The sequence below is a fragment of the Epinephelus lanceolatus genome, chromosome 11 (assembly GCF_041903045.1).
Source record: "Epinephelus lanceolatus isolate andai-2023 chromosome 11, ASM4190304v1, whole genome shotgun sequence".
NCBI lineage: Eukaryota > Metazoa > Chordata > Actinopteri > Perciformes > Serranidae > Epinephelus > Epinephelus lanceolatus.
In genome coordinates, this window is record NC_135744.1 from 29,265,815 (window position 1) to 29,292,727 (window position 26,913).

The 26,913-nt window shown below is 38.9% G+C and overlaps 2 protein-coding genes across 2 annotated transcripts; one reads left to right on the forward strand and one right to left on the reverse strand.

The window, feature by feature from the left end:
* Positions 1 to 7,015: 7,015 nt before the first annotated feature.
* mis18a (MIS18 kinetochore protein A) lies at positions 7,016 to 18,673 on the reverse strand. Its single transcript, XM_033640146.2, has 5 exons — positions 18,369 to 18,673; positions 18,022 to 18,088; positions 16,806 to 16,928; positions 13,466 to 13,568; positions 7,016 to 7,838 (listed from the first exon to the last, which is right to left on the reverse strand). Exons 1-5 carry the CDS (start codon positions 18,598 to 18,600, stop codon positions 7,758 to 7,760), a joined length of 606 nt encoding a protein of 201 aa, XP_033496037.1. The 5' UTR covers positions 18,601 to 18,673; the 3' UTR covers positions 7,016 to 7,757.
* Positions 18,674 to 20,579: 1,906 nt separating this feature from the next.
* On the forward strand, positions 20,580 to 25,266 carry haus1 (HAUS augmin-like complex, subunit 1). The gene is made up of 9 exons (XM_033640123.2): positions 20,580 to 20,725; positions 20,813 to 20,987; positions 22,078 to 22,213; positions 22,319 to 22,453; positions 22,643 to 22,766; positions 23,956 to 24,021; positions 24,125 to 24,196; positions 24,397 to 24,444; positions 24,901 to 25,266. Exons 1-9 carry the CDS (start codon positions 20,705 to 20,707, stop codon positions 24,943 to 24,945), a joined length of 822 nt encoding a protein of 273 aa, XP_033496014.2. The 5' UTR covers positions 20,580 to 20,704; the 3' UTR covers positions 24,946 to 25,266.
* The last annotated feature ends 1,647 nt before the right edge of the window (positions 25,267 to 26,913 follow it).

Below are 26,913 nucleotides of genomic sequence, written 5' to 3' on the forward strand. Positions count from 1 at the left end.
TTATGTGTCTGTCTGGTCTTTCAAATGCACCTGCTTAGTGTCTGGCTTCATATGCGACATGTGCAGACATGCCAATGTACAGCTTTTAGATTAGCTGAAAAAATATAGCATTAATAAACTTAAATTACTATAATTAAGCAAGTAATTCCACAATAATCCACAGACTCCAACATTCTTGTTAATTTATGTATAATTTACACAGCCTGAGGCATATACTTTATTCCTAAAGCTCTCAGCTGCGGGAGCACTTCATGAAATTTGGCCTCTCCGCCACGAAAGGGTCTACACTACTTTACAACCTCAATGTGCCACTTGTCTCACATACCATATACATTTCCCACGAGACACCTGTGGTGGGTAAAAAAAGAAAAACACCCTTGGAACAGCTGAAGGATCCTTAGGACTCATATATACACACACACACACTACAACCCCTCCCTCTTCACACACTCACATACTGTAGACACTAATCTACTCAGCTGTGGCCCCCCCATCATAAACCTCTTTGGGTGACACTGGCCTGACGAGACAAAGAAGGAGGATCACCAGAGCTCTGAGACAAACACAAACAGGGCCGTGCGATTAAAGCAGCGTGGCTAAGCTGATAAAAGCCACGGGGCAAGAGTGGCTCAAAAATGCATTAGAGCCGGAGCCTTTTGTTTATCAAAAACAGGCGGACGGTTAGTCAAAAACCCCTGGGCGGTCCGCGGAGACAAACCATGTTATACTATGGCTTAAGCACAGCGCTGAGTGAAAGGATACTGTTCACCACGGGGCATTTACAGGAAATACCTGTAGAGTTCAGTGCTGCTCTGGTGACACCTGTAGTAGGTGTGTACACACATACACACACAGACACACAAAATATTAACTACTGACAGAGTGGAGCTCAGAAAACCACCTCTTGTTATAAATCCCTCTACAGATGATTATTTTGTAAGAAACATATCCATATTAACAACATATCCAGGAGGCATAGTGATGGAGAATACAACATTTGGTAACTACTTCACAAGACTGCCATGGAGCAAGGGTGTTTTAGTTAACTCTAAAACACTAGCTAACATGAACACTACCTAAATTGACTGAAACAACTTAAGTTGTGAAAAAAACATTTTAGTTAACTGTAATAAAATAAAATCTTTACTTTAAAGAGAAAGGAAAACTAACTGAAATTATATTGTACTTACAAACTAACAAAAATAAAATAAAAATATAGAGGAAATTTCTTTAGTTTAAGTCGTAAGGAGGCATTGGAGCATGTGTTTATTGAGACGGGGATGTCTATACGACTGTGAGCCAACTGCATCTGTATTGTTATATCTATTCTTAACTTTTTAAATCTTGCCCCTGACAAATATAATAATAATTTAAAAAAAAAATGAATGCTGAAATTAATTGAAAAAAGAAAAAGAAAATAAAAATAAAGAAAATAAAAACTGAAAGAAGCAAACCCACTCTGGAAACTAATTGAGTCTAATCTAAATTGAAAAAAATAAATAAATACAATAAAATTTTAAAACAAAATAAAAACAAAAACTAATAAGAAAATTTAAAATATCTTTACTCTTAGATTAAGCATAAAATTAATCAATACAATTTTTTATAAACAGTTGTTTTAGTAATTTATTTTGCAAAAATGCAAAACGATAATTTCTCAGATATTTCAATATGAATGTAAAAAAAGATTATGTCACTGTGCATTTCATATATTTGGGTATAAAGTAGGAAGTTGAGAAGTCTCTCCGTGGGCATTCTCACCACTTTTGCACATGTCATATGTTATAATTTGAATCATTTGAGTCAGAAGTTATTATTTGAAAATGTAACAGACAAATTAAAAAATAATCAAAATGTAAGAAAAAGTTAGTTGCAGTATTACTGACTGCAGAGGCAAGAAGTTATAACTAACGACGTATAATCTCAGGCATTATTCATGAAAAAATCCATACTGATGAGATGAAGACAAAAACACAATTTTCCTTGACACAGATTATTTGAATGTTAATCTGTGTATAAACAGGTCAGGTTACACTGACAAGTCTGTGATAAACAAACACCCCCCCCTTAGTCGTCCCAGCAGGGGTGGGAAATAAGTTGATATTTTTCATCATGATCATATTAAGGGGGATTTTAATGTTGTGAATCATAAACATTATGCTGTTTGAAACAGTACAAAGCAGTTAGTACATCAGATTTCTCCAGGAATTATTTCTGAAATATTTGGGGTGCCAGATGAACATGTATGATGGATATTTTCTGTGCCTAAAAAATGGATTTTAATTCTATATATAACAAATATAGGTCTTATGGTCATTATGATTGTCTTTTGCTTATATCCCCAAGCCATATATCTTGACAAACTTAAAACTGAGACTGAAACAACAAGAGAGCAGACATACGCAGGAATGAGATATATGGTTTTACCGTAGATCACAATAAAAAACATGATTTGATCCTGATAAATTTCCAAAATGGGGATAAATGTGAATATCATGTTCCACAGCACTCAAAGAGACGGCTGGAAAACCAACAATAAAAGAGACTCTGCAAGGACAGGCTGCATACGCACCGACCTCAAGCAACATGTCATTTCATTTGGTTGTAAAGACTGGCATCTTTAAGATTGATTGTTTTTCACTAAAAGATGTGCAGTAAAAAAGATGTGTGTCCTTTCTGTTTTGTAATAAAAATATTAGTTTCCTTACCAAATGTAAAGTGATTTCAATGTGCTTAGTGCCATTTTAAGAGTTTCAAGAATATTCCCTTTTTTCTCACTTAAGTTTTTATTGAGTTTTAGCAGAGATATTAATAGGAGGGCACAACATCAACACAAAAATATAATACAATAAAATACACAAACCAAATAAAAAATACAAAGTAACAATTACTGGTTATCTGGAAGTGTTTCACTGTTTAAACATTTATTTAGCTGTTGTCATGTCCCACAAATTTTAAACTTAAATTTTAAACAAATTCTCTTCAACCCTTGACTTTTTAAAAAATGTCTGGGATGATTTCCAGTGTTTCTGTTTTACAGCGTTTACATTAAGCCAATGTTTGCTAATGGCTTTTTTACTTGCTGCAGGTAAGACTTAATCTAATAGATAGCTTGTCTCGCTCACAACACCTCTTCCCGAGATATATCACAGCGCAGGTGTTTAGGATTTTATATCCCAAAATATTTTTAGCAACTGTCTTAACATTTTCCCAGTATAGCCTGATCTTTGTACAGCTCCAGAAAGCAAGTGGTCAGCCTCCGTGCTCCCACACAGCCTCCCACGATGTTGCCGTGCACCAAGCTGCCTGCTTTGTATTTTGAGTGTTGTGGAACAGCAGGTGAGAGTCAGAATTTCCTCCATACTATTGAGCGTGTGGATGTACATTGTCTCTCACAGATTTGATGTCAGTCTTCCTGTTATTTGAATCATAAACTATGCTTCCCAACGATGAATCCCCCCCTGCTTCCCCCCAAAACTTGGTAGGAAGCAGAGACGGCACAAGACCCCTTCTATTGGTATGCATCCACAATCGCCCCATCACGTTATTTGAAGTTTCACTGCGACCTCTCTCTTTTGTGAAGTACTCTCTTAACTGAATTTATCTTATAAAGACTTTGTTCACAAGACTATACTTAACCTTTAACTCTTGGAAGCTCATAAATTCACCATTATCTGAAACTGTGCACATTACCGTTATGCTTTTTTGGGGCCATTCTTTAAATGTTGAATCATATAATCGTGGCTTAAACTTGGAATCATATGCAAACCACCTTAGCGTGTGAGTTTAAAGCATATTCTAATGCTCATCCTAATGATATCTTCAATCTCATTTTGGCCAGATTAATTGTGACATGAAATTTTCATATCAATATACACCACGCCCTGGAGAAATGCAAGCTTTCATCTCAAATTTTGAAAGAAAATTTCACGCCAATCGCTTTGTTTTATTCAGGAATTGATACCCTGAGTGGCAGCATTCATAAATGTTCCTCAGACACTGTTCATTAACTGTCCCTGGCCACACAAAATGATGTTTCATTCCTAAATCACCTTTAGTAAGAGGCCAAACTGACCACTTACTGTACAACAGGACTTTATTCCTGCCAATCTGTTCAGGCTTAGATCCTGATGACACTAATCCTGTTTTCAGCCCCCTTCTCACCACATATATATACACACACACACACACACACAGACACACACACACACTCACACCAGGGTGTCAGTGGCAACAGGACGAGCCTTTGTGTCTGAGAAAAACAGACGATTAACCTGGCTGCTGCACAGTGATGAACACCAGGGATGTGCATCCCTACTATAAACGCACACACAGACAACCTGAGCATCCCTGGTTTAACCTCGCAGACCAGTACTGCCTCCCTCAGCAGCTCTCACACGCGCAGAGGGCGAGGAGGAGAGAGTGAGAGACTTCCTGGCAGACGCCGGCGTACACAAAGATGTGTGGGGAAATAAACAAGCAGATGTTTCTAATGAAGTAGGAAGCTTTGAGCACTCAGAGGGGATTTGGGTTATTCCGTCAGACGAGTCTCTGACTGGCCGGCTATCCTGTTTCGATCACAGACACAGATGAAGGTGATTAATGGAACGAGAAGGCAGCGGCTTATCAGAGATTTTACGCTTTCGCCCTAGAGGTGCTGTTAGTAAAACAAAATTGGGCTAAGTTTCCCAAATGCTCCTGACACCAAGATCATCTTGCGCCTACAGATTCCTGAGATTAATTTGGGACATTTAACCTCCCAGACGACCTGCCGTCTAGTCTGTGCAACACAAAGACAAAGATGAGACCAGATTGTGTTGATAATAACTTAAGATCTAAAGTATTTTGGTGAAGCATGTCAAGCAACCAACCAAGTTCAGTTGAGTTTTCTACCACATACAGGTAATTTTTTTTTTTTTTAAAGTAAGTTTTCTGGTCATATTTTCAAACAGGAACAAAGAGAATATAATATTTTCCCTTAAGAAAAACAATTAGTATTTACATATAGCACCATGTAAATACATTTATATTAAACAAAAATAATATTTTACCTAACTGTTGCTTATTGTCACATGCACAGCACAGATATAAGTCTGTGATGGACCTGGGGTTTGGACTGTGCTGTGGAGATTAAAGAGTTAAACCAGGAAATGGTCATAAACCAGTGATGAGCAACTGGTGGGGTGTGGTTCTTTTGTCAGGGGAAAACCAAAAATGATGGGAGGGTAGAAAATTGCAATTAAATGCCAGGAACAACTAATGATTAAAATAGTCGTTATGGAAATGAGGTTGTTTTTCTCGACACATACTCCTCAGGATGTAGTGCCACAAAAAAGAATTCCTTTCCTCACTGCTCATTTATTACAGCACCAAAAATGGCACTGAATTTATGGCTCTTAAACCCTAAAACCGAAACATTTTCCCTCTCACAAAGTAATCCTTTTCATTTTGTGGGAAAAAAACAAACATATTTTGTAAGTTGGCACACAGGTGGCACTCCTTGAGATATTTTTTCTCTCAAAAACAAGATCAGAAATTCAATCAAAGAGCAGAGCTCAGCCAATAGGATCTCAGTGTCTGTGGCAACAGCAGCATCAGTTCGTGCTGCCATTGGTCTCATGTCTCACACAGGGAAGGCTGTAATTGGCTGATAGCGTGCCGAGGCTTCATTGCCTCCATGGCAACATTGCTTCCTTATTGCTTGGGGAAGGTGAAAAGGAGGGAAAGAGGGGAGGCGACTTTCACTCAGACACTACCTCTGCATTATTCATCCTTTGTCCCCGAGTGCTTGTAGAATGTGTGCAGATGTACTGACTGATGCATGTGTGTGTTTGTGTGTGTGCTTCTACGCTGGTCTTGGTTTGGGGGGTAATGATTGGTTGAGACTTAAGGGGTGAATGGGGTGAAACCGGTGCAATAATTGCACCAAGCAGTGCAATGCATCCAGCAACACTATGTCTATATATAAAACAGCCAAATGAGTTCAGAGGCCACTCTGTGAGCCATTCATGGTGACGCTGACTTCAAACACTGCTACAAGCCTCGAAGCTTTATTACTCTGAATGGATAACAAACAAACAAGGAGATATTCTCCAAAATGAGTCTGTTACAGGGCGTAACAGCACACATCTGGACAGACGACTGGCCGGCCGGCTTGCATCATCCACTCTCTTTGCAGGATGCATGCAGGCATCTCATCCCTAAGCAAGGACCGGATAGAGACAACAACAACACCCACCACCTACACCATCAGAAACAACAAAAACCACGCCGACTTGTTTGTTGTTGTTTTGACTTTTTTTCCCAGCATTTGAGGGAGGGGAGCATTACAGGGAGGGGGAAGGAGAGAGATGGGCAAGGGTGGGGTTAGCGGAGAGAAAAACATCACACAGAGATTAGAGTGTGGGGGGGTTCATTCAGGACTCCTCCCCCGTGTATGCGTCTGAGCATGAGCGGGGGATAACGTCTGTTGACAGGCGTGCCGGCCAGCGAGCTGGCTGGCTGTTCCTCCGGCAGTGAACACGATGACGAGATGGCAACAGGCACTCAGCATAGCACGTGCTCTCAGTTGCCATCGCAACCTGCCCTTGGATACAGCGTGCTGGTTGGCCGTTTCTAACTGTTGTTGTTCTGTGAGGCTGATGAAACCTCGTGGGTGAGGGAGGGCAAGCGGTACAGCATGTAGCTGCTTTCCCGCCTTAGTAGAAAGTGTTGCTAGGCACATTACAGGTCAGTTGGTAAACAAACATTCAGCCTTCAAAGTGTAGTCACCGCCCTCCATGACCCCAAAGACCTTAAACTTGCTGTTTAACTCTTAAATCCAAGAGATACTTCTATTAAAGACAAAGCAGGATGAGCCTCTGATCCCCAGAAATCTTACTGCACAAAGTCGAAGAAATAGAAACATTTAAAAAGATTATCCTGGTAGTTTAAAGTTGTCTGATTAGGGTTTAATTCTCATGTAAAACTGACAATATTGAAACACATTTTTTAAAATAATGTCTTCATTTTTGGAAACAGTTGAATAGTTTATTACACAAAAACACTTAAAACAAAACAAGCTTGTACAAACAAATGAAAATAAAACAAACCTATTATGAGTCAATGTAATGATAGATGGATGCACACCGCTTTTTATTTTGGAGACAAAAAAATGTCTTTATATAATGTCTGTGTGGAAAAAATAGCCAGCAATGTGCCTAACTGAGATGCAGCCAGTATTAAAGACTGTGTGTCATTTTAAAAACAAATTCATCAAATGCTGTTCACTTCTGGCCACAACAAGGTGATGAAAAGCAAATAAACAGAAACCCTTTAAGGCTCCAGGCTTGAGAAACAGAACAAAGAGAAAGAGTGTGTGTGGCCTCAAGTGGCCAGATCAATACAGCGTTGTGCTGAGTGTGCAGCCTGCCTGATGAAATCCTGCACAAATAAACATTCTGCTCACAGCGTACATTCACACTGCACTGAGACACACAGAGAAGATGGTGCCATGAGCCATGGGAGCCGAGCTGACAACATGATTGATTACATGTGCAGGCAGTCTTTGTTTCACCACCGGTAATCAGGACAAAGCGGAGTGGAAGCTGTGTGTGTGTGTGTGTGTGTGTGTGTGTGTAAAAGGTGAGGCTAGTACAAAACCTGTTACTGAGGGAATGTGGTTGAGATGGAGGAGAGGATGCATTAATGTAATGGTAGGGGCCAGAAGTCACACCTGGACAAAGCACCCACCCCAGAAAAGTTGACGTTCATCACTGTCACGCCACATCGCTTTCATCCTGAAGGCCAGTGTCGATCTCCTCCAGCCTCTGTGCCATAGACATGACCAGCATTTTCATCTGTGAAGGATGGAGGAGGAGTGTCAGTCAGGAGAGATGGAGAAGGATTTGAAAGGTGCAGGGTTCAGGATGTGAAGATGAACAGCAAGGCCAGAATGGAAGATATATGAGTAAAGCATGGACAGGGTGGATGTGACGGAGTAAGGACAGGGAAGAAACGAAGGAGAAAATGGACAGGTGGGAAATGAAGGGAACAGCAGGAAGCAGTGAGGAAGAAAGAGGGGTGGAGTACAGATAATTGAAAAAGGGGGACAGCGATGGAGAATGACGAAACCCAGAGGGGGAAGTGGTCAGGGATGGATGGGTATCAAGGGGAGGAGAGAGAGAGAGTGGGTGGGGTGGAGGAGACAGGTCAGTGAGTGTACAAGATGAAACACCCAAACAAGTGTCTACAAGTCAGACAGACAGACAGAATACATTAACTATGGCAGCTGGGTTGATGGGCACCTTCAACACATACAGTACAGCAGAGGACAAAGAGTGCGGGGCTGGGCATGGTTTCATATTTTAATACCGGTGTATTGAGTTGTAACTACTGAAAAGACAACAACTTTTTTCAATACCTTACTTTGGGAAATTAAATTATTTTATGCAAAACCCTTTATTTAATTTAACAAATTAAGTGAAGCTGATTATTTTCACCTTGTCCTCTCATAAAGACGAAGCACATTTAAATCCTGCCCCCGTCGGAGGGGAAAATAATTCATCATTCTCCGTTGAATTTGTACTGCATGCAGGTGCGTCCTTGTCGCATCCTTGTTACATCTGCTAGCAAAGAACAGAAAAAGTCTTGAAGAAGAAGGGGAGACTTTAATGTGTAATTTATAGTTCTGTGTTGAATAGACGCCATAGCTAAGGCGTAGGCTCTGCGTCAATGTGAAGCCTATGCCGTAACCTACGCCATTGCCTGACGTGCACCTCCCCAGAAATGTAACTGCACATCGCGGCGATGCAGACCTCCTGTCTATTTTGTACGCTGAAATCATTTCCCTCAGTGGAAACAAAGCTTTTATTTACTTTTCTTTCAGAGATAAGAAACTATAAATTCTGAAGACAGTAAAGCCTCCACAAAAATAGCGTTTATCCTTCAGAGATTTATTTGGGATTGATCCTGGTTTCATAAGAGCAGAGGAAATCTCCGATCGTAGCTAGGCAATGTAAAATGCCATAGACTTGTGCTAATAATGTTAGCATGTTTTATGTGTTTGGAAAATGTGTTTAGAATGACAGTTGTTTTGTCGATGAATCTTGTGAGTTGTAACAGAGCCAAATTATGTACCCTTACCTTAGTAAAATGTTGCTGTTGTTATATGAGAAGAGGAAAAGATTGCTGGCCACTAGGCTAATTTATACAATGTAAAATGCCATAAGCTTGTGCTAATAATGTTAGCATGTTGTATTTGTGGGAAAAATGTGTCCAGATAAAGACAAGTGTTTGTCAGTGAATGCTCGAGTTAAAGTGAAGCTGATTTGTGTACTTATGTTTGAAATTGTCTCTATTAAGCCATGTTTAATGTGCGTTTAATGTGTGTTTTGAATCAATTCAACTGAACAGCATTTCACAGAAACCTCCGCTGCTGACTAGTGTTATGGAGATGTACCTGCAGAGTGACACAGACACACCACCACACAAGTATAAATGCTCACAACGGTGAAGGCAACGTGTGTAGGCTACAGCGTGGGGTCTGCCACACGTGTATAAATCCCGCTTGAATGGGGGCTATAATAATCCATTGACATGTTGACATGTAATGTTTTTAGCTAGCTGCAACAGGGATGCATGATATTGGATTATTTTTTGCCAATATCTGATATGCCGATATGTAACAACTCACTTGACAGATAATTGATACCGATATCACTATAAACACTTTTTTCCCCACCTAATTTTAGTAATCATCAAGTCTCTTCTGCCATGGAATTAACATTGTATTATGTTATCGTGATGGCCCACCAGCAGATGGTTAGGGTTAGGTTAGGTTACATGAAATACAATACTTTTCTATGTATGTTCATTCATTGTGTAAATTAAAAAACAGCATGTTGGCCAATTCTGATAGTTCACTTTAAAGGTGATATTGGGCGATACTGATGATGTACCGATATTATCAGCATGTTGGCTGATTCCGATATTTCATTTTGAAGGCAATATCAGCCAATACTGATGACGTGCCATAATTATCGTGCATCCCTAAGCTGTAGGTATTTGGTTATCATTTCAGCCCTTGGTTGAATATTGTTGAATAATTTGTTTTCCCTTCCAGAGAGTATGGCTTTTAGTGAGTATGACATGTTGCACTCTGTCTCTATGATCTGTGAATTATTTTTCAGATTAATTGATTAGTCTATAAAATGTTGGCAAACAGTACAAAGTGCCTCTCTACTCAAAAGTATTCACTCTACAATGATTTAAACAGCAAACCTTAAGAGTAGCAAGGCTGCAACCAGGCATTGCTTGGCATGTTTGTCTAATAAATGACTTTGACAATCACCAAAATTATGTTTTTTTTGTTGAGTAGGTAACTGACTAACTGATGTTTGTTTGTTAATTGTCTAAACACAAGATGAACCACAAGAACTTTGTCTAAATAAAATACAGTCTGAATTTGGCAAAACCCTTATTTTAATCAGACACTGTCTGATCAACAGTGTGATACATGTTGCTATGGAAACAACTTTAGTGGGCATCCAAAAGTATAGAGTGCTGCAGGGATGACACTGTTTTGTAGGCTAACCTGGAAGTTGGTGACACCCTTGATTCCTTGTCAAAAAGCCAATGGGATTTTTCCATTGGATTTTGGATTATTGCAGAAAATAAGCTCTGAGGCAAACAACATTTATGACACTTGTTTTGTTCAGCAAGATAGTTTTCGCAAAATCACTTCTATGATTTGATCATAAATGCAATCACCTGAAGTAAAATGCTAACATTAGGCCATAAACAAATGAACCCCACAGTCACATGACTCCAACACTGCCAACACAACAGGGTTGTAAAGCTGCGTTTGGCATAATGACAATATGTAATCTCATTTAGTTGCTTCTTAGCAACCATCCACCTTTTTAAAGACACTTGGAAGCTTAAAAATTTACAAGGGGGTATATACTGAAGTATGTCATGCCATAGAACAAAAGGTGCCCTCAAAGGCAGAGAAAAATCGTGCACATCGAAAAACCATTTAAGGCAGGAGCTGGACCAATAAAAGAGTGCAATAAACATGAAGAAAGGTCTGCACACTGTCGCTCCCTTATGTGCCAGTTATTGGGACATCCGCAAGTAGGGCTCCCACTAATGATTATTTTCATTGTTGACTAATCTGTTGATTATTTCTTCGATTAGTCGACTAATCATTTCATCGAAAAATGTGTTAAAATGTTGAAAAATGTCAGTCTGTCTCTCCCAAACCCCAAAATTACGTCATGTAATGTCTTGTTTCATACTCACGCCAAAGGGTTTTAGTTTACTATCACGGCAGAGTGTGTAAAGCTGCTAATATCTGAACGTAAGAAGCTGCAGTAAGAGTATTTTGGGGTACTTTTATAGTACTTTTCCATGAAAAATGACTCAAACCAATTAGTCGACCACTAAAATAGTCACCAATTATTTTAATAGTCGATTAGTCATCGATTAGTCGACTAATCGTGGCAGCCCTATCCGCAAGTGAAGTTTCGAGTTAACCTAAAACATCACTTCCAGATGTAAGTTATCTCGAAACATGGCTTGTAAATGTGAGCTAGCTAGAAACGCCTCTTGTGGATGTGCTAACAAATTGCACTTACGGGAGCTACAGTGAGCAGAGCTTCCTTTGTGTTTTTTTGAAGAACAACATGTGAAAGTCTCTTAAGCTTGTGTAAACCACAGACCTTTTTTAGGCATCTAACTAAAAACACATTCAAAAAACCCTTTGACTTCAGAATGTGGCAACCAAAAGTGCAAAAATGCTAACTCGTTTCCATGTTTCAGGACTCTTTCCTGCAGCACTATGTTATTTTAACACCTACATGAGTGGACCGTGGACTGACAAGCTGTTACATACCACTTATAGTGGAAATGCAAGTCAAACGCAATGCCAACGGAAAGAAATTAAAGCAGTGAAAATGAAGCCATAATGATTCATGCCTTCAGACATGTGATGACAGAGAGCACTGATTTTAATTATTGACCTTGTCAAAGGCCTTTATAATCTTGTCACAATGAGCCAATGGCTAACGATGAATGATGGCTATAAAGCCACCAAAAATTAATACAATCAGCGTGTAATCATAGTCAGATTAATCTTCAGCCTACTCACACAGGGACTAAACACAGTCTGTGACAAGGTGGATTGAGGGGGTAACCTACATATTAACCAAAGAGAATATGAGGTAAGCCTGTTCGTTTCATTAAACGGCAAGGGCGCATCCCCTTGTGTGATTGACACGCGGCGTAGCAACATTATTACATCAGTGACATGGGACTGATTGCGTGAGATGAACTAAGGAGTTGATTTATTTTAATATGCATTTGTCTGGGAGGTTCACAAAAAAGGAAACAGAGGAGAAAAAATAATTATACATGCAAACTATTAGTCACAGACAGAACTATGATTTAATAATGATACTTGATTTGATAATACACAGACATGATGTCTCCATAAGGACACAAAAGCATGTCTTATGTTGTGTTTCTCTTTTTTTCCTTCTTGTCTATAACCAGTGCTGTCACATAGATAACATCTCCTAACACAATGGAACAATTGTCACCTGCAGCCAAGAAGTTTAGAGACCATTGCCAAGTAAAACAAAATACCATGCATACATCCAGCTATAGTGACAAAGACACTTCATGATCAAAACATGTTTTTCCTCCAACAAAGATTCCTCAACATGCTCCCCATCATATCTATTGTCCTTGGTGCAAGAGTGTGGGAGGGCTGGCAGGTACTCATGCACACTATCACCACCTACTGGCCAATCTGGGGCCATGTGGATATTTTTGAACAAAGGGTGATTTAGGTAACTTTGGGAACCGCTACACTATTCCAGTAAAAAACGTAAGTACTTTCTCACTTTTCAAATAAATAATGTGACAAAAATAAAAGGAACTGAAAGTTAAAAGCATACAGAAAATTATAAAAAAATAAACTGATTTGAATGTTAAAACTGAAACTCACTGAAAATATACTTCTTTAATTTAATTCAATTTAAACTGGTATGAAAATGTAATCACTTTGCAGGCAGTGACATGGATAGATGAGGTAATGTCTGATATAAGCGTCTGCCCGTCACAGGAGAAAGGGCTTCCCAGAACGAAGCTGATGTCATCATGAGTACAACCTGTGCATTGATAATCAATGAGAGAGAGCTGCTCTAAAGCAATGTGAGAGCACTGTCAGCAGGGCAATGCAACACAGAGAACAATGACTCATAACTGGCAATGTGCGGGTCAAACCGGTAGTTTTTCATCATTTTTACACAATAATTTAATTTTAAAGGACTAAACTTCACTTGTGCTGGGAGAAAAAGTCATGGTTCCACAATGCAATGAGCTTTGGAGCAAACATTCTGCTCAGAGGGTGAAACATTTCATTTCACAGTGTTACAATATCAGAGAAAACAGACAAAGAAAAGCAGCAACAGTAATTTACCTCTGTCAGCTGTTGTTCAACAATGCCTCTGTACTCCAGTGTGACTGGCTGCTCTTTGGGGCCCTCTGCTGCCAACATCTGGCTTGCAGAGCCAAGCACATAGCTGGAGAACATTCACAGTGTAGTATTAGGGTCCTAACTGATGCCTTTGGTACTCAACAACAGCAGTAAATTCACTTACTGTATAGCTACAAAATTAGTGTCAAGATATTTTCCACATCAAAATAAGGTTTTTATTTCTACATTATTGTACTTGATTGTGAGAATATGCTGATGTCACTAAAGGAAAACATCACCTCCAACATGAAACAACATGTATATTAATTGGTCATGCCCTGGTACCTTGAATTTGTAAGAAAACTTAACATGCCTCCATTGAAAACAGTGAAACCACTGATTGATTGGGAACCACATTTACTGACACATTCACTTACTCATCGCTGCATTCTTTATGATTTGGTGCGTTGGACATCTTTGACTACTCGCAGACAGTAGCACTGGTATATTGTCACCTATAAAGCAATACTGGGCAAACTTCCAGCCTACCTCTGCACCCTTCTGTGTGTCAGCTCTGGTAGTTACCAGCTACGCTCCTCCAAGTGGTTGCTTTTTAAAGTGCCCTTGGTTTTAACAGATCTGGAAAAAAAAATGCATTTTCCTACTCTGCACCTTGGACGTGGAACAATCTTCAAAAAGATCTAAAATTAAAAACACTTATATCCATTGATGAATTTCAGGGCATCATAAAGAATGTGGTGACAGAGACATGAGCTTGTTTTCCTTCAGAGGCCACTATGTTTTAATAGTTGTTGTTTTATATGGATTTTTTAATTATACAGTGTCTCACATAAGTGAGTACACCCCTCCCATTTTTGCAAATATTTCATTATATCTTGTCATGGGACAACACTATAGAAATGACACTTTGATATAACTTAAACTAGTCAGTGTACAGCTTGTATAGTAGTATAGATTTACCTTCCTCTGAAAATTACTCAAAACACAGCCATCAACATCTAAACAGCTGGCAACATAATTGAGTACACCGCACAGTGAACATGTCCAAATTGTGCCTAAAGTGTCAATATTTTGTGTGCCAACCATAATTATCTAGCACTGCCTTAACCCTTTTGGGCATGGAATTCACCAGAGCTCACAGGTTGCTTCAGGAATCCTCTCCCACTCCTCCATGATGACATCATGGAGCAGATGGATGTGAAGACAACTTGCGCTACCCCACCTTCAGCTTGAGGATGGCCCACAGGTGCACAGGTGAGTTTAGGGCTGGATACATACTTGGCCAGTCCATCACCTTTACCTTTAGCTTCCTCAGCAACGCAGTTGTCATCTTCTAGGTGTGTTTTGGGTCATTATCATGTTGGAAAACTTGATAATGAAAACTTGCAGCTCAGTTTCTGAAGAGGGGCGATCATGCTCTGCTTGGAATTCATGTTTCCCTAAATGAACCGAGCTCCCCAGAGCCGGCAGCACTCATGCAGCCCCAAACCATGATGCTGCCACCACTATACTTGACTGTAGGCAAGGGACAGTTGTCTTGGTGCTCTTCACCAAGGTGCCACACATGCTGAAAGAGCACCAAGACAACTGTCCCAACAAGCAATTCCAAGCAGAGCATGATCGCTCCTCTTCGGAAACTGAGCCACAATGCAGTTTTCCAACATGATAATGACCCAAAACACACCTAGTAGATGACAACTGCCTTGCTGAGGAAGCTGAAGGTGATGGACTAGCCAAGTATGTATGCATCCTCATGCTGAAGGTAGAGGAGCACAAGGTGTCTTCACATCCATCTGCTCCATGATGTCATCACGGAGGAGTGGGAGAGGATTCCTGAAGCAACATGTGAGCTCTGGTGAATTCCATGCCCAAAAGGGTTAAGGCAGTGCTAGATAATTATGATTGGCACACAAAATATTGACACTTTAGGCACAATTTGGACATGTTCACTGTGGGGTGTACTCACTTATGTTGCCAGCTGTTTAGATGTTGATGGCTGTGTTTTGAGTAATTTTCAGAGGAGGGTAAATCTATACTACTATACAAGCTGTACACTGACTACTTTAAGTTATCAAAGCGTCATTTCTATAGTGTTGTCCCATGACAAGATATAATGAAATATTTGCAAAAATGGGAGGGGTGTACTCACTTATGTGAGATACTGTATGTTGTATTTCTTGCGTTTTAAATGTGTTCTGATTGGCTGCTACCTTGACCAGGTCTCTTTTGTAGAGGAGATTTTCAATCTCAGTGGGACTTCCTGGTTTAATAAAGGTGACATAAATGAAAATACATTCAACAACAGCAAAAACATATCAAAACATAAGTTAAGAAACTCTCACACAACTCATGCAGTATAATCCAGGTCTTATTTATCCAGTCACATGCTCAGTGCTTCACAAACACATTCTTAGTATTGGAGTCTGGCTGTGGAGAGAGCATAGATAAGTTTCACTTTCACCTCAGTTGTGAAGAGTAAGGATTCTTAGCAAAAATGCATATGTATAGAAAGTACTGAGGATACGCCTGGATAAATATGACATGGATTATAGTGCACAAGTTGTGCAAGAGTTTGGTAATGGGTGTTTTGACATAGTTTTGCTGTTGTTTAATGCGGTCCCCATCAATCAATAAATCAATATGTTTGTCACATGCCATGGAAGCAAGGGAGGATAACAAAGTTTTCTTTACAAATTCAAGATAACACAGAATTACCAAATGATATACAAATGATCACTTTGTGGGTAATGTATTCCTTTAAGAATAAGTGTGTTGATGCCACTTTATGAATGAGGGTCTATGTTTTCATGTTTCAGGGCAAAACAGTCTCATATAATACTGTATCAATGCTTCTCCTGTGCATATTACCGGATTGAACCTGAACTTTGAACACTCTGACATTGGCTTTGTACTAAAATGCATTAGAGTTTTCTATTGTGATGTGAGCCAAATAAATAAGTGAGATGTGAGTATTTTGTCTTCTCTGACACTAAAATTTGGGATGTGCTACCTTCTCACATTTTTTGGAACATGCTTATTGGATTTTGGGTCCAGCACTCTACAGAGAATCCCATTGCTGAAGCATAACCTCCTTTTCCAATAGATACTCAAAGTCACATTTATACAGTCAATAAGGCAACAATTTCAGTGGAGACTATCTTCACAGAGAGAGAGTACATCTTTTGAAATGATTTCACAGGTGTACAACATTTTCCACAGAACAAAGTCACACTTTGGTTATGTAACATAAATCACATTAAACAAATGCAAACTGATATATGTCTTTAAACATTCCTACTAATAACCCGAGCGCTAAGCATACCTGTCAATGTCTGCTACGTTGAAATAGAATGCAAATCTCTTGTGGTCCAGGTTCTTAGGTGTAGATGTGTAAACCATGCCGAGCACAGAGTGGCAGCCTCGACAGAACAGATCCACGATCAGACTGTGGAGAGACAAAAATAGCGGGAGAGATTTAATTTAACAAGTATTCACACATAAATTGCAAAATATCTACAGGATGTTTGTCAGTGCATTTAAAAACAACATTTACCTTTCACATTTTCCTATCCATCTACTACCACTATAATTAAAAAAGATGAGTAGGTTTAGACAACTAAAATTATTTGGTTAGGGAGTACTATAGACAAAGCTATTGTTTTTTTCTGGGAATTCACTTATTGGGTGGAAAACAAAATTAGGGTTGACAAATGTAGTGTTATGTGTTAGTTACCTGAAGATCAGGTGTATGGGACAGGACTGGTGGTGGAACAGGACTAAATAAATTTATTCAAGTACCGTGCATTAACACAATTTAGGGGTACTTTATTCACCTACAGTGGGCTTGCAGCTATAGTGAACAGTTACATTACATATTAAGATTTCCCATACAAAATATAAAGTCGCCTAGGGTTGAACAATATGGAGAATATCAAATATCACAGTTCTTTTTTTTTACCAAATACCTCGATATAAATATTGCAATGATCTTGTATTATATTATTGTTATATTATTTTGATGAAGAATCATTGGTAATTGGTAATGTCTAAGTGGGTAAAGGCAAATACTAGAACAGCTAGAAACAGTCTGTTAAGTTCAGAAAATTACATCACTTTACTGTAATGCAGCCTTTAAAACAAGGAAAACACTTAAAATATTACTTCCAAATCTAAGACAATATCTAGTACCTTATCATGGTATTGATTTAATATCGATATACTGCCCTGTCCTACGATCATCTTAAAAAATATGATGCACTGTTATAGATAAAACTGCCCAGCAATGTATGAAGCATTTAAAATTAGACCTTTCTATACTATAGTATAAAATGTTGCTTACAAGACAAAGTATCAGATAGAATGGGCACTTTTAACTTTGATACTTTAAGTACATTGCATGTATGTTACTTCTGAATTTTACTCAGGTAAAATTCATAATGCATAGCTTTTAAACGTAAATGACTATTTCTTAAATTGTTGCATTGGTATTTACCTGAGTAAAAGGATCTGATATTTAGTACTGTGCAGGACCTTCTTACCAGAGAGATCGTTTGCTCGCTTCGTGCAGGCGGGTGTCTTCTCCAACCACGACGTTGTCAGTGACACCTGAAGCCAAAACATTACAGACATGTCAGCAGCGTTGTGCAGCATTGCCCATCAGGCATGGGACTGTAAATTCCCAATCTCTACAGCTGCATTTGAATGCACCATTCGATCAGATTTTAAGCTGTACTTGTTAGCTAGCTAGCGTTACTGTGATAAATAAAAGAAGAAAGATGGAGCTATATTTTTGATGGGGGCAGTCTGATAAGCCACCCAACTGTAATGTAACTTTACGTTACGTGCGAATTTATTCTTAGAAAGGAGGCAAGTAAGCTAAACCTACGCTTCAGTCTTATTTGGTTCTGTCCGTCCTCACTTCCATCCCAGGACATTGAATCCCCAACAGGCAACTTGCACTTCCCGCAGATGAAGACCACAGGTCCGTCGTCGCCGTCCTCGTCCACCTCTGCATGGCCGAACAACTTTTCTTCGACGGCGGTGGAGTCTATGCTGGACTCAAACGTGGTGTTGACAACTTTCTGCCGGTGTTTTAAGGACTTTTCTCTCGCCGCCATTTCTACCAGGTTCTCCAAAACAAACCGTTTCAAACTGACGCGGGTGGTTGACAGTGAAGAAGACGTCCATGAAGTGACATCCGACGCGAGATGATTTGTTTTATGTATTTCCGGTTTCGTCTCTAAGCGAAAAGCATAAAAAGAGACAACCTGAGTGCTTTTATTTGACCTTTTTTACCTGGTTTAATGGGATCTAACACGCTCGTATTTGGGAGTAAATTAGTTATTAATGCTTAAGATATTTTAATGTTTTTTTAATTATTATTGTTATAATTATGAGCTTTTATAGAGATATTTTTCAAGACTAGTTGTAAGAGTATTTAAACCAGCATTACCTTCACCCATACACAGCTGGGGGTGAGCTCAGTCTACATCACATGCATTGTTGAGCAATAAATAACACTAGTCAGTGACAAGCCAAACATGAAAGTAGACCAGCTTTTATCTTTCTGTTAAATGCTCTTAAAATATTTAATGATCTGACAAACGAGTTACATCTTTCTGTATGTAATAATACATGGTTTTTATACATGCATTTTCAGAACTATATATAAACAGCTATAGACTAATATATTATGTATTTATGTATAAGATTTAGATAATTCTATCAGTGGCATTGTTAGGCCTGGGCATCCCTGTATGTTTTATTGGTAACTCCATATCCAAATGTATAGGCTATATGTATATTTCAAAAATAAGAATTGGCCTAATAATAAAAAATTTCAAAAAAAAATACCCTGATCTAAAACTCTGGCATTCTGTGCATGCATTAAAGCTCCAAAAAATTATATGATATCATTGATCAAAAGCATTTTGGGTCCTCTCTGTCATGTGAGCAGTGCATTTTGAATAATCACATTTACATGCAAGAGAGAAAGCACACCAGTTATTACTTTAATGGTAAAGGCTTTATATGTATGTATATATACTGCTGGATAGTTTAATCTATATTAGTACATAATCATTTATTGGTTGACTATATTTTGTATGTTTAATCTGAGTCTTTAAAGTAACTAAAGCAGACAAATAAATGTAGTGGAGTAAAAAGTGCAATATTTACCAGATGTAGAGGAGTTTAAGTATCATGTAGTATAAAATGGAAATACTCATGTACAAGTACCTCAAAATTCTCTAAATTTTAGTGATAGTACTAAAATACTAACAACTAATGTTTTCAAAATTACAACTTGTAATTAATCTGGGGAGGGGGGAAAAACATTTTTAAGGGTAAATAAGATGCTTGTTCATCAAAAAATTCCTGGGGGAGGATTCCCCTGGACCCCCCTTCAGAGGTCCAGGCTAACCCTTATGTCCAAATCCTAGAAATGCCGAAAACACTTTGTGATCTAACAGTGCACATATATACAGTGGATAGCGTTTTGGTATTAGTGATAATTATTGTAGTTTTTCTGCCCCCTACATTTTCCTCCCTCTTTCTTTCTTTCCTTCTTTTTTTAATAGACCTGTGAGCCATGAATTCTGATGGATATATATTTGTTCAGATATACTCTGCACAGATGTTACATGAGGTCTGTACATTAATGTTGCACTGATGAGCAGATGTTTTCGTCTTTTTTTCTGTTGTGCTAAATAAAAAAATAAAAAGATTATCATCACAAAGAAGCACTGACTATTCATTTAGTTATTATTATTGCATACGTTTCTCCTAAGTGTTTCCAAGTGTGAGAATTTTTCTGAGTTTTTCCAGTTGAGTGGGGAAACTGACGTGAACTATCCTGATCTCTTTTTCATCTTTGTGAGACTAAGGACGTCAACCGGAAACACTTTTTTCATATCTTATGTAGTTCGTCATTTGACTTTCTTGTATTTATTTTACTCTTTATTTAACTTTTATTGCATTTATTTTCTGTTGTCACTAATTTTCGTCTTTGTATAATTTAATTTAAAAAATGTAAATCGGTTTGTCACTAAAAAAAGAGCCCCGTCTTCTCATTGGCTGATAACCCGGAAGTTACCAGAATGATTTTGGGGGCGCGAATCCAGAAAGGAAAAACTGAACTGTTGTTGTGCTGTTAGGACCGCTGGACCACCTTAAAGTTATTAGAAGTTAGTCGTTGTGGTTTCTGTTGCCGTCTCTTTCGCCATGTGCGAAAAGATCAAGAAGGTAATGCTTTTCTAACATGACTTTATAAGTTAATGCAGTGATAACCGTTGGCTTTTGTTTACCGTGCTGTTTCATGTGCCTCCTCAGGTGAACAGCTGGCTCAGCACGGTGTTTGGAGATCAGCCGGTGCCACACTTTGAGGTCAACACAAGGACAGTGGACATCCTGTACCAGCTGGCACAGTCCAGTGAAGCCCGGTGCAGTGACACAGCTCTCCTCACAGAGGACCTCAAACAGAAAGCGGCAGAATATCAGGCTGAAGGTGAGGCACTGACAGTTAGCAGAGACTTATTTTTAGCAATGTTGCCTCACACATCTCAGTAATTAATGTAGTGAATACAATGTCACATTTACAAGAATTGATGGGCAAAAGACCTAAGTTGTTGCAAACCCTTAAAGGTCCAGTGTGTATATTTTTTTTTTTTGGGGGGGGGGGGGGGGGGGTATATTGGCAGAAATTGAATACAATAAAATAAGTATGTTTCCTTTGGTGTATAATCACCTTAAAACAAGAATTGTTGTGTTTTCGTTACCATAAAATGAGCCATTTATGTCTACATAGGGAGCAGGTCCTCATCTACAGAGATCACTGTATTGCACTGCCATGATTCTACAATAGCCCAGAAGGGACAAACAAAACACTGTCTCTAGATATGGCCATTCGCGTTTTCTCATCAGCCACTGTTATTAGAAATCCCTCTGTGCTGAGCTGCATCAAAGAAACACCAATTTTAATTTTTTTTTTTTATGTGAAACTGCTTTAAACACAGATTTTTATTTATTTATTTATTTTTTCCGTGACACTGCTTTATTCAGTGTTTTTACCATTTCAAGTCACTGGGTCCATTTGTTTTGGAGAGAAAGAGACCTCTGCGGATAAATTGGCTCCCAGTGAAAACCTCCTGAATGTCAGAATGATCAGAGATAAAGTGAGCACACATAGCACTGTGTGAGCAGCCCGTCTGCGACATGCCAAACAGCCTAGAAGAAACACTGATTTGTATTGTGAAACTGTTTTATTCACTGTTTTTACTGGTTTTAATCACTGGGTCCATTTGTTTTGGAGAGGATGAGACCTCTGTGGATAATTCGGCTTGGGGTAAAAACCTCCTGAACAATGAACACTGAAGCAGTTCTAATCAGAGAAGTTTCAGCTGGTTGCATTCTGCAATCCATACCAATAAACACCACTATATCTCCCTAAATCTCACACATTGTTCCCTTAATGGGTTGATTCTGTGTCTTTTTATGTTTCTGTATTCAGTTCTGTCAAATGTAAGACTGTCTATTGATTCACATCATAATGTCTTCACCGCATTTTCACACAACTTAACTGTGTTTCCTTCATCTAGGTGCTCATCTCCGTGATGTTCTCCTACAAGGTGTTGGCCTGTCCTGTGCGAGCTTGTCAAAGCCTGCTGCTGACTACTTGTCTGCTTTGGTGGACAATGCCATGATTCTTGGAGTCAGAGACACATCACTGGGCAGGTACGCTGCTGTTGCACTGTTGATGTTTCTTTTCTCATCAGTATTTTCCTTGATGGAAAGTTTCCATTGAGAGATGTCACATAAACAGCTTAACTTCTTGCCTAGCTTTATGCCAGCACTGAACAACCTCACCAACGACCTTCTGGATGCAGAGAAGTCAAACAGGAGACTTGAGAGGGAACTCAAGGCCCTCAGAAAGAGACTTGGTGCCACTCTAGTGCTGCGGAGCAACTTACAAGAGTAAGACGTGGATCCTGAGGATGACTTTGGCATATTAACATTATTACTGCTTTGTAGCATAGTTGAAATAAAGCAAACCCCCTTGGGCTATCACATCCCGTGTGCTGACATGTGCCAATACCCGACAGACATAAGCCGCTGACAACATACTGTACCTCATGTCTAATCAGTGTTCTTTATTGTCTTCAGGGATATCAACAAAACCGTTAAATCTCAGGCAGTGGAGAGCGCTAAAGCAGAGGAGAGACTGCTCAACATGGACTTTGTGACGGCAAAGGCTAAAGAGCTCGGCAGCAGACGGGAGAGGGCAGAGGTATGCTGTGGCATTATATCTGTAATAGCTGCTATGGGTGAAACGGTATACACATTTACAGTCTGGTATGCACCTCTGTTTTGGGGTCGCAGTTTGGTACATTTTCAGTACAGCAGTGAAAACAAAACAATGCGGAAAATGTATTTTATTTTTCATTTATTTAAAAAGATAAGTATCACATGTCTGTAGTGTAATGTAATGTAATGCTCCATCATAAGCAGGGTTCAGCTTCCTAGAACATACGCTTTAATTCAGTATTCTCTCTGTGATGTAAGTTACACTTTATGCCAGTGTGGTGGCAGTAGTAGAGAACATTTGACTGTTGGGGCACAGGATGTATCGAGCTAATGCTGCATACTGAACCAAACATCCTGTATCGAACACTTGGGACAAATATACTTACTGTCACATCCCCATTAGCTGCATAGTGGGAGTTAAGTCATGTATTAAGGAACAATATGCTGCTGTTGAAAATGGTAAGACGGAAAATGCCCAGGAATTAAAGAGTGCTCCTTTCTCATTTCACCCTGTTTTATTTCATGTATTCATATCTTAGTGGGAGGGTTGCTCTGGGTGAGAAAATTAAGAAAAACTGTACTAATGACAACTTGCTATGCAGCCTGAAGATGCATTAATTATTGGTGTCCTCGGCTACGAGTATAAAAAACCGCCAGAAATATCAATCAACCAATGGCATAAGAATACAAAATTAGTAGGGTGACAGATGGAGAGGATGAAGAGAGTCCTCTAGAAAACTGACAATATCTAACAAATGGGAACAAAGACAAATTTTAGGGTGTGATAGCTAACATGCTATGCAGATATATTAATTCATAGCTTAATAATGTTGCAGCAGAAAAAAACATGCCAAAGGTGAAGAAATGGCTCTCTGAAAAATAGGAAATGGCCTCCTGGCGTGGCACAGCTCTTTCCTCTGTGGAGTTAGCACTTTTATTTAGTTAAGAAAGACACAGTGTAGTCTGACCCGGGTATAATGTGGGCATCAAGTTACTGACTCTGGTTTGGAGCACAGGGATGATGCTGCAGACAGGTCCAGCAGTTAACGCCCTTGGTATCATTGTCAGGAGACACTAGATATTCTAAATATCAGTCACGCAGCAGCAGCAGCCATGACGGAGCTGTCATGGAGCTTGGTTTGCCGTTTTATCCTCTTCTATCAATCCTGCAGGCTCAACTTGTGTCCAGGAACATGGACAAGTCTCTCACCCATCAGGCTATTGTGCAGCTCTCTGAGGTAATTTCAGCTGCTGCACATACAGCATACAGCATGCTAATGAAGACCAAACACTTTCTGCTTTCAGGGTTTGAAATGCGACATCTTATTTCTCTCTCTGTAGGAAGCAGCCACGCTGAAACAAGAAGTAATCCCCTTGAAAAAGAAACTGGAGCCTTACATGGACTTAAGCCCTGTGAGTTTGTTTTTTAGTTTGTCTTGTAACAGTCCAGCAACCAAAAGTGCTTTCACATCATATATATATATATTTGTGATGGCCTTGTTGGAGAGATTTTAATTTCAATTTAACTAAACCAGCTTGACAGAGATTTTAAAACAGTATTATGTTTCTGTATTTCACTTTACGAAATGTTTTTACCTTCTAATCCACCACAGAGCCCTTCTCTCGCTCAAGTGAAAGTCGAAGAAGCAAAAAGAGAATTGGTGAGTATCTTAATACAGGGTGACTACACGTTCTTAAAAAGCCTTAAAATGAAGTTTGTTTAATGTAAGGCCTTAAAAGGTCTTAAACTGTCTTAAATTGAGAGTCAATGGGTCGTAAATATTTTCGGTCACATTAGCGTGAAAATTTCTCCAGCCTGAGGTTTTGTTTTCTTTTTACATTAAACACATTAAACTTAAACTCACCCAATTGTTGTCATTGTTCCTTACTGTTCATTTGGAACTGACATCAGTGTGTTTACTTGGAAAGAGTACTTATACACCAACACACAAATATATATATAATGGGTATTTCCATTGCAGTTTTGGTCTTAAATTTCATGTAAGGTGGTGTTACAAAGGTCTTAAAAACTCTTAAATTTACTTGAAAATTTAACTTGGTTGAGATATGGTTGCTTACTTTTTTATTTCAATGCCATTTTGTTTCCTCACTTACAGGCTGCACTTGATTCCCAGTTTGAGATGAATATGGATTTCAAGTGAACATGTTTGCGATGTTAAAATCATGTCTGTTTTGAGGTGTATATTCTCTGTGTTTTCAAAAAGTAATAAACTAATTGTTTGCGTGTCTTTGGGACTCTTTGTAATGTGTTGCAGCAGCCAACCCCTGTCTGCCTCTAAAGACTGTCTGAGTCGTGAGGTATTATTGTGGGGAGTTAAAGTCAAAATGGTTGCCTCTGACAATCTGTCCTTTTGTATTTTAATGCATACATTTGTGTCCCCCTCAAACAAATCACATAATTGTCTGTTTTTCTTTTGAATGTTTCTATGTAAATAAAGCAACCTCCCTAAAGTGGAAATTTACGTTCTCCCTCAGCTGATTTCTTTCAAAGAATTGTGCTTTAACAGAAAACCTAAAATATTTTGATTTGTGAGAAAGCCACACTCGAGGGAAAAATGTAAATCTTCCCTTTGGTTGAATCTATTTGGTTGATCTTCTCCTCTTCCTGTTTGTTACAAAACATCATTAACACTAATCAAATGTTTTGTCTTTTGTTTTTAAGTCTCTGCAATCTAATCAAGGGGTTGTATTTCCAATCTGAACAAGTTTCAACAACATCCAGAGGCATATTGATTATGCATCTGTCTGCCCAGACACAGAGAGGTGGTTTTATTTGGATGGCGTCAGTATGTTTGAAGTATTTTTAAGGAATTAACAGCAGTATGTTTTAGATTATCTTTATGGTAACTTTGGATTTGTTTTAAAGTAATAAAAACTTTACTTTTCTATGAACACTACATCATTTTTAATCATTTGTAGAGACTTTTATGTCATTAACTAGAGTTGTAGATAGCTGACATGAGCCAGCCTCACAATAGGACAAAATGTCATGATGTAGTTTTTCTAATTCTTGTTCATACATGTTTATGTATTTTACATTTTTTATGTTATGAGCACCACATTTACTCTGCAACGCCCCCCCCTTTTTGGACCTACATGGTTGAATCTTGCCTTAAAAACAAAGTGCAGGAAGCCATTTGAGTTGGACAACAAAATTCCTCAGGCTTTGGAGGGATAACAGCACATGAAAGGGGTTTCGGAGCCACTCCCTTGGTGCCTAAAGCTAACGTACAGAGAATGGGACCAAGTAGTATGCAACTTTGTATGCAAAATATCACCTCTCAGTTCCTCCCCCCTGCCAGTCTCTCCCCCCGTGGAGCCGAGCGTGGAGACCCCAACGTCTCTGTCACTCTGACTGTTGTAGGTCTGCGCTGCAGTCTGACATGTAGATTGACCGGTTACCATGGAGTGGGTCATGGATGTGGGCCGGGGAAGCAATTTACCCAGTAGGCCCCCTGCTTCAGTCAAAGGCACCATGGTTAGGGCATCGACAGTTTATGAAAAGGAACAGAATCAAAATATCATTCCGTTGAAGTCAACTTGGGACACACATACACACAGAGCTGCACAAAGCATCATTAACACCATGTTGTCTGGGTTTGGTTTTTTTTTATCACAAGATTTACCAATATGCTGGGCCAGTATTTTTCTTTGTGTTCCAAGTATATGTTAAGTATCCCTGTAACTTTTCCACTTAGTATATAGATAGATACACACAGACACATAGACAGATAGATACATACATGGATACATAGATAGATACATAGATCCACACATAGACAGACAGACAGATGCGTAGATAGATAGATACATACATACATACATACATACACAGACACATAGATACATAGATAAGTGGATACATAGATACATATCCACACATAGACAGACAGACAGATGCATGCATAGATAGATAGATAGATGTGTAGATAGATAGATACATACATACACACATACATAGATACGTGGATACACAGATACATAGATACATAGATCCACACGTAGACAGACAGACAGATGCATAGGTAGATAGATAGATACATACATAGACACATAGATACATATCCACACATAGACAGACAGATGCATAGATAGATAGATGTGTAGAT